Below are 12185 nucleotides of genomic sequence, written 5' to 3' on the forward strand. Positions count from 1 at the left end.
GAATGAATGAACAGATGCTGGCTCCCCTGTCCCCCTTGGAGGAGTCCTAAGGCCAGGGGTGGGAGCAGGGGAGGCTGCAGGTAGGACCCGGGGGGCAGACTGGGCTCAGAGCCAGGGCTGAGGCCTCAGGTTGGGGGAGGGGATCCTGGTCAGTGACGGGTGAGTGGTGGGGCTTCGAGCAGAGGCAGGCAGCCCCAGGGGTGCAGTCCCCCCTCGTTGTGGACACTGGGGTGAGCTGCGGCCAGCGTGTCACCGTGTGACAGCACAGCCAGCCTGCCTGGGTAGCTGGAGCCACCCCTTCCATGTGCCACTGACCCTGCATGTGCCGCCAGCCGTGAGCCGCCAGCAGGAAGAGCTGACAGGATGCGGGAGAGGGGCTGGCTCCGGTGGGGACTCCCGCCGTGGGGGGCAGAGGTGACACCTGCAGAGCTCCTGGCAGTCCTGCTCCCCCCACTGCCCTGTTTCCTCGGAGCTGCTGCCTGGTGGCCCCAGAGGCCCCATTTTCCAGCCACTGGTGCCAACGGGCCCTCGTCCCGGCCAGGCAGGGCTTGTCACACCTTTTTCTGATGAGGAGCCGGGACCCCAGGGGCAGGTGGTCGCAGACAGCGTCAGGCTCAACCCCAGACCCCATGGGCAGGTCGGCCCTCTGTCTGTCCTCTGCCCTCTCCTCTCGTGCTGGGTCCTTCAAGGGAGGTCCAGGACCCACACGGTGAGGCCAGGCCAGCTGAGGCCAAGGTGGGGAGGGCCCGGGCCCTGGGAGCCCGGCTATGGCTCACCCAGGTGAGGGGTGCCTGTCCGGTGATGCCACTGAGACCAGGGAGGCTTCGGGTGGGCCTGGTGGACTCGAGGTGGCCACAGGGTTCAGAAGACCCGAGGTGCCTGGTCTGGCTCACTTGGCTGCCTGCTCTGTGCCCACCACTGGTGACGGCCAGGCTGGGGCCCAGCAGCCTCGCTCACACCCACCCGCCTGCCCATGGAGGTGGCAGTTACGGCTCCTGAGTCTGCAGTGGCGCTGTGGCCCACCCAGGCCATGCTGGTGGCTGATGGCAGGTAGGTGCCGGCCACTTGGGTTGGCAAGCATGCACCATGCCCATGAGGCACCATTGAACCCGGTGTGGTGAAGGCGGCCCCGTGCAGCGTCTAGGGACAGTGTGTTTGCAGCCCTCTTCTCATCCCCAGATCCTGGCAGAGAACAGGTGCCTTCCCTGGGTGGAAATTCAAGCCTGCTCCTAACAGCTCCGCTTCCAGGTCAGAGCCTGGGCGCCTCTTGACCGGCTTGGAGCTGGCACCACTGGAAAGTGGTTTCCCTTCCTGGCAGTGCCACCACTTACAGAGGAGGTCTCAAGCTCCAGAGAGAGCAAGTGAGAGCCTCAGGTCACACAGGGGGTCAGGGCGGCTGCTCGAGCCCTGATGATGAGCTTCCAGACGTGAGCCCCGGCTAGCTCTTCCAGGGAGCCTTCCCTGAACACCCGATCCTCCAATTCTGCCCTCCACAGCGCCTGCTTATTCTGCTTTGCAGGGTGCCTCCTGCTGGGCCCATCCAGGAGGCCTTAGAGGGGAGTGGATGCATAACTCAGGGAGCTGCCCAGCGTGGAAGGTGCCACCAAATAGCAGCGAGCCCCCCATCACCAGAGGTGTGCAAGCTGGTGATGAGACGGCACGGGTGACCTCTGAGGTTCCTCTGGACTTCAGGGGCTGCGATCCCATGATGGTTTCTGGATGTTGCCAAGATCTGGAGCTCTGCCCAGGACGTTGGGTCATTTGTTCCTTCCACAACAAGTGGGGGGCCTCCTGGTGCCAGGCCCTGCGCGGAGGGAGCGGGTGGAGTTGAGCCTCTCCTTCAGGACATATGTTTCCCGAGGGGTGGGGAAACTGCTCTGAAGGGCCTGTGGCTGTAGGGAGGGCAGGCAGCCCAACTTGGTCGGTGAGGGGGCTGGACCCTCGGTGCTGTGGGCACAGGGGCAGGGGGCTCTGGGGAGACTCCTCGGGGGGGGGGTGTGGGCTTGGCCTGTTGGGTCCCCTCCCCACCTCCAAGCAGCATGTGGATTCGGGCTTGTCTGGGAGGATTCCAGGAACGGTTGCTGCCCTGATAAAAATAGACTTCTCCGAAGGGCTTGGGATGGTGCCAGGCCAGCAGGTGCTCCCCCAGGCCTGGCCAGAGTGGATGCCCCCAGTGAGGGGGGGCAGGGGTGCTGGTTTGCGGGCTGAGCAGCCTGGTGGGCTCTGGGTCCTGGGTGCAGGTCCATAAAGCTGATGGGACCTCTCAGTTTGTATGGATGGGGATGCAGCATGACGTGGTGGGAGAGCAGCTTGCCCAGGGGTCCTGCTTCCAGAGGGTCAGGGTCTCCGGGGGTCAGCAAAACTCAGCCTGACTTTGGTTCCTCTGCTTGTCGGCTGTGTGACTCGGGTTAAGTCCCTCGACCCCTCTGAGCTGCTATTTTATTAATACAGTGTGGCCGATGGGCTTTGGTCAAGGCATGCAGCATCCAGCACAGTGTCTGAGGGGACAAACTCTCAGGAAGCCATCAAGATGGGAGACTGGCGGGGCCCTGAGTGCCCAGAGCTGGCCTTTAGGGCGAGGCTGCTGGAAGCTGGGACCCAAGAGCACTGGAGTGGGTGTCCTGCACCTAGCCCACCTTGGCTCTGGGTGGAGGAGCCCTTGCCCCAGGGCTCCTGAGCTGGTGGGCAGGGCCCCGGCAAGGCTTGGGTGGGGCTCCGCCTGGCGGGTGGGGGAGCGCGGGTCCCCAGGCCTGGCTGACACTCTGGGTATGTGTGTGGGGAGAGCCTGGGACCCAGCCCTGCTCTGGGCTGGGCCCCTGGCCAGTTCCTCCCACCCCGCCCCTGAGACGCTGACCGATGATTGCAGGGGCCAGGCTGGCTGGCTGGGAGCTGGGCTCGGAGCCGGGTTCCCAGCGAGGCAAGGCCTCTGGGGACCCTGTGTGCTGGGGGCTCTACCCACCCTGCTCCACCCCCTTCCGTGGGCCCTCGGGCTGGTTGGGGCAGGTACATGGTTGCCTGTGGTGCCCGACTGCGTGCTCTCGGGGCTCAGAGTCTGGGGAGCGCGTGTGTTCCTGAGTTGGTGCTTCCAGGAGGTGAAGTCAGCACCCTGCTGGGGTTCAGGCCTGGACCCAGGGGAGGGTTTCCCATCACAGAAGGCCTCCTGGGGAGGGGGCATCTGCACTGAGCACTGGAGGATGAGCGGGAGATGGAGACCTTCTTGGGTGAAGGCTGCTTCCTCGAGTATCCCTCTGCCTCAGTTTCCCCACCGGCATACTGGGGGGTTGGGGGGAGGGAGTGATGACAGCACCCCCAGGGTTGTGTCGAGAGTTCAGTGAGGGACAGCAGTGTCTGGCACACAGTAGGTGCTCAGGAAGTAGAGAGGTCCTGGGGTTTGAGGCTGGAGAGCTAGGCAGGGCTCAGGGCAGGGCCAGACCAGGTGCCGTCACCATCTCCATCCTGTGGGCGTCAGCTTCTGGAGCCCACCTGGGCCACGGGGCACCCTCCTTTCCATTCCCAAAAGGAAGTTCACCCTCCGGATCTGCACCGAGGTCCCGCCAGGGCTCCGACTCCAGCTGAGCTTCTCCGGACCTGGGGCAGCGCCCGCTCCCTGCTGGGGGAGCCGCTGGAGGGTTCAGGGCACGGTGGGAGGAAGGCGGGGTGCGCGGGCAGCGCCCCCGCCCTTGCGTTTCCCCTTCCTCAACCGGTGCTTCCTCTCCCGGACCGGCCCTCTTTGTTTGCCCCGGCGTGCGGGATGGCCTGTGGTTATATTTAGGCGGCAGGTGTGGGAGTCACTGCCAGCCGGGTCGCCCGCTGGTCACGGCCACGCCGCCCACGTGATGCCCGGGCGCTATAAATAGCCCCCCCGCAGCCCGGCCGCCTAGCGTCCGCGGGGAGGCCGGCGTGCCCCGCGCACTGAGTCTCGGCCGCCGCGCCCCGGCCCTGCCCGGCCCCGCGCGAATGGAGGCGGCGGCAGGACGCCTGCCCGCCGGTGAGCCGGGCCGAGAGGGCGGGGGGCGTGCCGGGAGGACCCCAGCCCCGCCCCGGGAGGGAGCCGCGCCTTCGGAACAAGCCCCTCCTGCACCTGCACTACTGTGGGGGTCGCCGCCCACGGCCCCACCCGCGCCCTCCCGGCCCGGTCCTGCGCACGGTGCTCCCACGCACCTCCTCCTTGGCTCTCCTGGGACCCCTATGAGCCCTGGCCCTGCAGCCTGCCCCCATGTCGGACGGGGTCCCGGGTCCACGGAGGCTGGCGCTCTCGAAGCCCTCTGGAGTCAAACTCCAGCTCGTCAGTCAGCTGTGCCGCTGGGAATGAGCGTCGGGGGACTTGCGGCTGGGAACTCCCACGGGGAGCTCTTCCTGGGCCTGGCCTGGTCAGGGCCCTGGAAAGTCCCCCAGCCCGCCCTGGCCTGTTTACTCATCTGCGAGCAGGGGCCAGGCCGGGGCCTCTCCTAATGGCTCTGGAAAGGAGGACTGTCAGGGATGTAGCAGAGCTCAGAGCGTGTGTGCAGGGCAGCTGGGGCCCCAGGACAGCCGCATGGGGCCCCTGTGGGAAGACCAGAGGGAGGGGCCTCCGGCTTCCAGGAGGGCTCCTGTGTCATGGCGTGGGGCTGGGCCAGAGGGGTACTGGCTGGTGGACTGGGGTCAGCCCTGGCTGAGGGCCTGCTCGGTGACCTCAAGCTGGGGGTGGTATGGTTCGGACGGGGGGCTCTGCCCCAGGGGGAGGCCGCAGGCCTGGTTGAGCACTGTGGGACAGCCTGGGGGCAGCAAGGGGGGCTGCACTCTTTTCCTTTCACCTGGGGGTGGGGGCCCTAGACGTTGAGGAGACAAGTAGGGTGTCTGGCCAGACCCCAGCCCAGCTGGGCAGTGATCTTGGTCCAGCCTCAGCCCAGACCTGCCCCCTGCCCCCAGCCAGTCTGACCCGGGGCCCCTGCCTGCAGGTGACAGGTTTCACATGGGCAGGACTGTGGGGTGGCCCTCCAGGGAAGCTGGCAGGAGAGCCAGGCCGTCTGCCCTTGCCCACGGGGTCTCCCCAGATATCCAGCAGCTGTGGGTGGGGAGGCGGCGGGTCAGGCCCTCGGGAGAGGCCTGTCGTGCTGTGGCTTCCCTGGGCCCCTTCCCTCTCTTCCCTCTGTAAACATGCACACACAGGGACCTCCCGCAGCCCCAGGAGGGCAGGTTTCCACGTGCTGCTCAGGGCGCCTGGCGCTTTCCTCGCCTGCACTCCGAGTGGAAGACCGCTCAGGGATGGTGCGCGGTCCCTTCTCCCTGCCTTTGACCCCCTCCCTGGGGACCCACCTATAACCTTCCTGGACTGGGCAAGGGGCAGAGCGTGAGCCTGCAGCAACCGTGGAGCCGCCCGCCGCTCCCACCCCGCTGTGTCCGGGTCCCAGCTGCAGTCCCGGTCCGCACCCGGGCTGAGGCTCCAGGGGCCCAGCCGGTCTGGTGGGCAGCTGGGGAAGGGAGTGCTGGGCGGGGCAGAGGTAAGAGATATGGGGTGGGTGGATGGAGGACCTGCCTAGTAAGCAGGTGTGGGTTCTGACAGCGGGGCCAGGCTGAGCCCAGTGGCTGGAGGGGTCTGCTGACCCCTGGGTTGTGCTGGAGGGGCCTTGGGGACATCTTCTCTGGCCCCTCATTTTGCAGATGGGGAAACTGAGGCTAGTGACGTGCTCAAGGTCTCCCAGCCTGTCCGTGGGGATGGGAGCGGGGCACGTTGCTCCTGCTGGGGCCCCTGGCCCTGGCCTTTTGGGGCCTAGAGAGGGAGAAACAGGCCTGCAGGTGCTTGATGGCCCTCTCTGGGGCCTGGCAATGTCCCCCCTTGGGGCCCTGCCATGGTGGGACTCCACTCCCGGCCACCTGTGCTGTCGCCACCTTGGCAAGCGCCTGGCGGCCGGCCCCGGCCCATAGGCTCCTGTGGGTTGTCCCTGCTTCTTTGAGCTCCTGCGGGGCCGTGGCTTGTTTGCTTCCATTGTGTGGCCAGCCCTGTGGGCGAGTGGTGGACAGCGGCTCAGGGCAGAGGCTGACCAGAGCCTCCAGTTACCACAGGGGAGCCCTTGAGAGACGTGTAAGGTGGCTCGTGTCTGTGGGGGGTTGCTGCCACGCTGCCCCCACCCCGTACTGTGCTGTCACCTTGGCCTCCGTTTTGGAGCCCCTTCCTCCGAGAACCAGGGCTGCTCCAGAGTGACCTGGGCTCAGAGACGCCGCAGAGGCCAGAATTCCGTGGAGGAGGGGCCTGACTGTCTGGTGGCGGGGGCGGGGCATCGTGGAGGGGCTTCGGGGGTGGGGGGGAGTGGCTCTGTCACCGCAAATGCCTTGAAATCGTGTGTTGGGGTTCAGCACACTCGTGGTTTCCCTGAGAGGGAAACTGAGGTCCGGTGAGGGAGGGGCATGGGCCAGGACCCCCTTTCATTGCCTTCTCCCCTCTCCCCAGACGCTGCCTGCCGCTGACTAGCCTGGAATTTATGGAGAGGCCCTTGGGGGGCAGCCCTGAGTACTGCCGCGCCCAGCATCCGCGCCGCGCCCGCTGCTGAGGCCCCCGCACCTCCGGCCTCATCATTGCCCTCGCCCGCCCATGGCCCCCGCCGCCTGGCCCAGGGCTGGCTCTGTGGCCTGAGCCCACTGCCCCCCTCCAGGACTCGCTGTACCCCAATGGGGTAACGTGACGGAGGCCCCGCGTCACCGCCGCCCGCTGTCCCCCTGCGGCCGCTGCCTGCCACCCCCACCCCACGGCGGCCCCATTGGTTCAGTGTCAAGTTTGTTCTTCCTCTAATCCTTGGGGGTCTGGGGTCTTGGAGCAGAGGTGGCCCTCTAGCCGTCCACCAATGCCGAGGGGGCGTCCCCGGCGACAGGCGCAGTGCCGGCCACGGCTTCGGCAGCCCGATTCACTTTGGGCTTTTTAAAGTTTTCTTTGCTGAGTTTTTTTGGTGGTGGTTGTTTTTACTTTTGCCCCCTAGTAATTCTCCAGCTCTGAGAGGCTGGAGCTTGGACTTGGCCTGCTTTACTTCTGGGGGCGCTCTTTTGTTCTTTTTGTCTTGTAAAGGGTTGGGTTTTCTTTTTTTAATCGTCCACCCGTGATCCGGGCAGCATCCTCCCCCCACCCAAGTATTTGCACAATATTTGTGCGGGGTCTGGGAGGGCAGGATTTTTTTTTTTTTAAAGCATTTCTCTCTCTCGGACAAGCACAGGGATCTCGTGCTCCTTGGGTTCTGGGGGGTGGTGGGCCCTTCTTGCGTTCACGTCCCCAGCCCCGTCTGCAGGCAGCAGCCATGGCACGGATGAACCGGCCGGCCCCCGTGGAGGTCAGCTACAAGAACATGCGCTTCCTCATTACGCACAACCCCACCAACGCCACCCTCAGCAGCTTCATCGAGGTGAGCATCCAGCACGTCTGGTGGCAAGGCTGGGGTCCTCCGAGTGAGAGGAGAGATTAGGATGACAGGCCCCCCCGGGAGAGGCACATGAGAGTGCGTGTGGGGCTGGGGGTGCTATGAGGGCTGCGGGGGGTCAGCAGGGTGGGCAGCGGGCCCCTGTGCCGTGTGAGCAGAGACGTGCGGAGGTAGGAGACGAGACGGGCCTGTGGCCGGTGCACTCCCGAGCCCTTTGCTGGCTATCTGGCTTCTGTACAGAGGCTGAGCAGGAGAAGGGGGTGGTGGCTGCCCCAGGGGAGGACCAGCTGCTTAAACAGCCTGGAGAAAGCAGGGCGGGGACCGGGCATGAAGACCAGCTCCACAACCAGCCCAGGCCAAGGGAAGCCCATGGGCTCCAGGGGCTCCTTGCGTTGGAACTGGGCTGGGAGCTCCTGGCACAGGTATCTGTGTGAGGAAGGGCTGGACAGGAGTCCAAGCCGGCAACGGGAGAGAGTGACCACCATACCCCGAGAGCCAGTAGGCGAGCTGTCTGCTGCTCGTGGTCCCGGCAGATGGGACCAAATGTGTTTGCAGAGCCTGCCATTCTCTGCGGGGCTCCCGAAGGAGCCTGGCCTCTGCAGCGCTCCATGCTATTTACAGAGCCTATGTCTGTGTGCTGGGCCTTTCGTGACCTCAGACCTCCAGCCGCTCCTTCTGCAACAAGAGATAGGCCCCTCTGAGTGCTCATTGTGGTTGAACAGGGGCCCGGGCACAGGAGGTCTTCACAACTGTGTACACGCTGGACTGCGGAGGGAGGCAGCGGGCACCCTGCCGTCGGGAGACCTGGACTCTAGACATTGAGCTGGGGACCGTGTGGAGGAGGGCTGTCCCTCTGCATGGCCCATGATTGGGGTCGGGGCTCAGAGTGTGACTGGGGTCAAGGATCAGAGTGTGACCAGGGTCAGGGCTCAGAGTGTGACCGGGGTCAGGGGTCAGAGTGTGACCGGGGTCAGGGCTTAGAGTGGGACCAGGGTCAGGGCTCAGAGTGTGACCGGGGTCAAGGGTCAGAGTGTGACCGGGGTCAGGGCTTAGAGTGGGACCAGGGTCAGGACTCAGACCGTGACCGGGGTCAGGGATCAGAGTGTGACCGGGGTCAAGGCTCAGAGCGGGACCAGGGGCAGGGCTCAGAGTGTGACCGGGGTCAGGGATCAGAGCGGGACCAGGGTCAGGGATCAGAGTGTGACCGGGGTCAAGGGTCAGAGTGTGACTGGGGTCAGGGCTTAGAGTGGGACCAGGGTCAGGACTCAGACCGTGACCGGGGTCAGGGATCAGAGTGTGACCAGGGGCAGGGCTCAGAGTGTGACCAGGGTCAGGGATCAGAGTGTGACCAGGGGCAGGGCTCAGAGTGTGACTGGGGTCCAGGCTCAGAGTGGGACCAGGGTCAGGGGTCAGAGCGGGACCAGGGTCAGGACTCAGAACGTGACCGGGGTCAGGACTCAGAGTGTGACCGGGGTCAGGGCTCAGAGCGGGACCAGGGTCAGGCTCAGAGCGGGACCAGGGTCAGGGCTCAGAGCGGGACCAGGGTCAGGCTCAGAGTGGGACAGGTGTCAGCACTCTGTCTGTTGTGAGGTCCGGGCCCAGCCTGGGCTGGATGGCAGCACTCTCTGCTTTAGGTCCACAGGAATCTGCGGTGTCCCTTTGGCCCTAGAGCCCTGCACCGCCCCCTGCACCGCCCCTGCTCCCCGCATTCTCAGAATAGCTCTGTGCTCTCCTCACTGTGTGGTGTCCCCGTCGCTTGATGAGCAAGGTCCAGCAGCTGATTCTTCACTGCTCCTAAAATAGCTGCCGGGAGCAGGTGGGGGTGGGTGCACGTGGACCCCATGCAGCGGAGCCCCCCCACCGCAGCGTATAAATATCCCTGCTCTGGCTGTGAACTGCCTTGACCTCTCACCGGGTAAATTGGGGCTTCCCCACTGGTGTGTGGGGCCTGGCTCCCTCCTGGGCGCCCTCTGGGCAGGTGCCCACCCTCCCTGCCCCGAGGTGCCCCACCCCGAGGCCCTGAAGGCCACTGTGCGGGGTCTGGCTCTGCCCCGGGGTGGACCTGACCCTGCTGTCTAGGCTGGGAGGCTGCTCAGAGCAGGACCACACGGCAGCTTGCGCGCAGGCTCTGGCGTCCTCGGCCTGCCTGGGGGCGCGGGGTCTCGGTCTGCAAGCTGCTGGTATGCTCTGGGGCACCGAGCATCCTGGAGGAGGGAGGTCATGCCGGAAGTCGGGCTCCCAGCTGTGTCGCCTCAGTGGTGATGCGGGTGGGTGGGTCACCCTGCCTGCCGCGGGGCGAGCTCAGGGACAGTCGCCCCAGAAGCATCAGGAAGAGCGGTCCCACCCCCGCAGGTCCCCGAGCCCGAAAGCCCGTGAGCCGCTGGCGATTCACGCGGGGCCCCAGCCTTTCTGTCCCGCCGAGGGCTGTGGGGTGCCCCGCCCAGCCCCGCCTTCCCCCTCCCTCCCTGCCAGGACCTGAAGAAGTACGGGGCCACCACTGTGGTGCGTGTGTGTGAGGTGACCTACGACAAGGCCCCGCTGGAGAAGGACGGCATCACGGTTGTGGTGAGGGCCGTGTGCGGCGGGGTGGGGGGCGGCCGGGCCCCGGGCGGGGAGGCAGGCGTGTGTGGCCTTGCTGCGTGCCCCGCCGTGTTTGTGTGCAGGCTGCACCTCTAGAGCGTCGGCGCGGCCCTGGGCTCCTTTCCGTCCCGCCGCGCCCCGCGTTTGGGGCCTTGTCGCCGGGCAGCGGGTGCCTCCCGGGGGGTGGGCTGGGTGCACCTGGCCGGTCCCTGGGGAGGCTGTCCCGAGGCCCTGGGGAGGGACCCTTGGGGTGGTTTCCTTGGTCCCCGGTACTGGGGACCAGCGGCCAGGCAGCAGGCCCCGTGGGATGGGCCACGTGGATCCTGGTGGCTTGGCCACAGCCCTGTGGGGAGGCTCCCGAGCCAGGCCACGGTGGTGAGAGGGGCTGAAGCTTTGGGGCGGAGAGGCCTGCCCCTTCCCCGCTGAGTGACCCAGGGTCTTTCCAGCTAGAGCGGGGGTGCCTGAAGGGCGCCAGGTGAATGCTGTAACGTAGCCCGGAGCACAGGGGTCAGCGGCTTTCCCACGCCTCCCAGGCGCAGGAAGGGGTTTGGGTTAGACACGCAGTTGCCAGGCAGACCTGTGTCCTCCAGGGGCCCTCCAGGGTGCTGAATCTGGAGCCTGGGAACAGGACCAGATACCCGGGTGCCTGGCCTCGGGGGACACGTGGATGCACCCCTGTGCAAGCGGTACTGATTCTGGGGTGGCCCCGCGTGTGCGTGCTCCGCGGGAAGTGCATGGTCTCCAGCCTCAGGGCCCGGCCTGCTCTGGGCCGCTGTGCTGCGGGCTGGGACACAGGCAGGCACATGTCAGCCACGCTCATGGACCAGACCCTTTGGGTCTGCGGACCCAGACTGGCTCAGGCTGGGTGAGTCGGAACCGCAACGTGGACTGACGAGAGGGGGAGTAGGGCTCCCAGGCTGCCCCCCGAAAAGTGCAGGGTGTTCTGGGAAGGCTTCCTGGAGGAGACAATGGGGAGGAGCCTTGCAGGGGGGCGCTCCCTGGGGCCTGTGCCCCGACCCTCACCCTCGGGGGGCTCCCAACATCCTCCTTGCTTGTCAGAGTGCCCCTGGGCAGGCTGGCTTGGGTCTCGGCTCTCACCCCACCTCCAAGGTGGGAGTCCTGACGGGCTGCTGCCTTCTGCAGGACTGGCCGTTTGATGATGGGGCGCCCCCACCCGGCAAAGTGGTGGAGGACTGGCTGAGCCTGCTGAAGAACAAGTTCTGTGATGACCCCGGCAGCTGCGTGGCTGTGCATTGTGTGGCTGGCCTGGGGCGGTGAGCCAGTGGGGCAGGGCGGCTGGCTTGAACTTGGGGACCTCTTGGCCTGGCTTGCCGTCGGGCATGGGTGCTGAGTCCATGTCACGTGACTTCCTTCCTGGGGGGGCGAGGCGGAAGTCCTTCCCAAAGTCTGACCCTGCTCCCCGCTGCTGTGGCTGGGACTTTGTGCAGGAAGGAGCTGACAGCCCTGCCCCTCCCCAGACACAAAGACCCCACACCTGCCAGCTAGTCATGGGAATCGTGAACGGGGTTCATAACCGAGAATCAAGCTCTCATCCATGGCCAGACCTGAGCGCAGCACTTTGCTCTTCCTCCTTCAACCCTCCCACCTACACGTTTATACACGAGGAGCCTGGGGCACAGAGCGGTGGCCCTGCCCACCTGAGGTTCACACAGCAGGTGCAGGAGGAGCCTGTGCCCTCCATGGGGGCGGGAAGGAAACTGGGGAAGCCTGGGTCTCCCCAGGCCCCGAGGGTGACGGTGTCGGGGAAGGAGTGGGTGCCTGGGCCTGGGTGACCTGGCCCTGCCGTCCGCCCAGGGCTCCAGTCCTCGTGGCGCTGGCCCTCATCGAGAGTGGGATGAAGTACGAGGACGCCATCCAGTTCATCCGACAGTGAGTGGCTGGTGGGGAAGGACGCTGGTGGGGGCTCGGGAGTCTGGGTGCTGGGGGTCCTTATCCTTCCCTCCCTGTCTCCCAGGGGCCCAGGGCCCCGCTAGGAGGCACTCCTGACCCCTGGCCCTGTGCTGCCCTCTGAGGCCTTCCCCAGTTCAGTGCAGCCTCCTGCTGTGGCCCCAGTGCACCCCTCAGGCTGCCTAGCCCTGACTGAGGACGGGTGCTGTGTGTGGTCTACTCCCCAGACTGGGAGGAGAGGGTGAGGAGTGGCTGCATGGAGGGCCTGGCTGGTGCCCTCTCTGGGGCCCATGGCTCCTTCAGCCAGGGGTGCAC

At 66.1% G+C, this 12185-nt stretch overlaps 1 protein-coding gene across 6 annotated transcripts in view; it reads left to right on the top strand.

The window, feature by feature from the left end:
• The window catches only part of PTP4A3 (protein tyrosine phosphatase 4A3), a 32296-nt gene that overhangs the window by 18154 nt on the left and 1957 nt on the right, over positions 1-12185 (top strand). For 4 of the 6 annotated variants that reach the window (XM_065903030.1, XM_065903028.1, XM_065903031.1 and 1 more), the window contains exons 2-4: positions 6428-7367; positions 9855-9947; positions 11778-11852. In XM_065903030.1, the coding sequence (XP_065759102.1) occupies positions 7263-7367; positions 9855-9947; positions 11778-11852 (273 nt within the window). In that variant the 5' untranslated portion in view covers positions 6428-7262. Of the gene's footprint in view, positions 1-3835; positions 3989-6427; positions 7368-9854; positions 9948-11105; positions 11237-11777; positions 11853-12185 lie in introns of those variants that run through there. The other 2 variants (XM_065903032.1, XM_065903027.1) reach the window with 2 other exon arrangements.

The sequence above is a fragment of the Muntiacus reevesi genome, chromosome 12 (genome assembly GCF_963930625.1).
Source record: "Muntiacus reevesi chromosome 12, mMunRee1.1, whole genome shotgun sequence".
Lineage (NCBI taxonomy): Eukaryota > Metazoa > Chordata > Mammalia > Artiodactyla > Cervidae > Muntiacus > Muntiacus reevesi.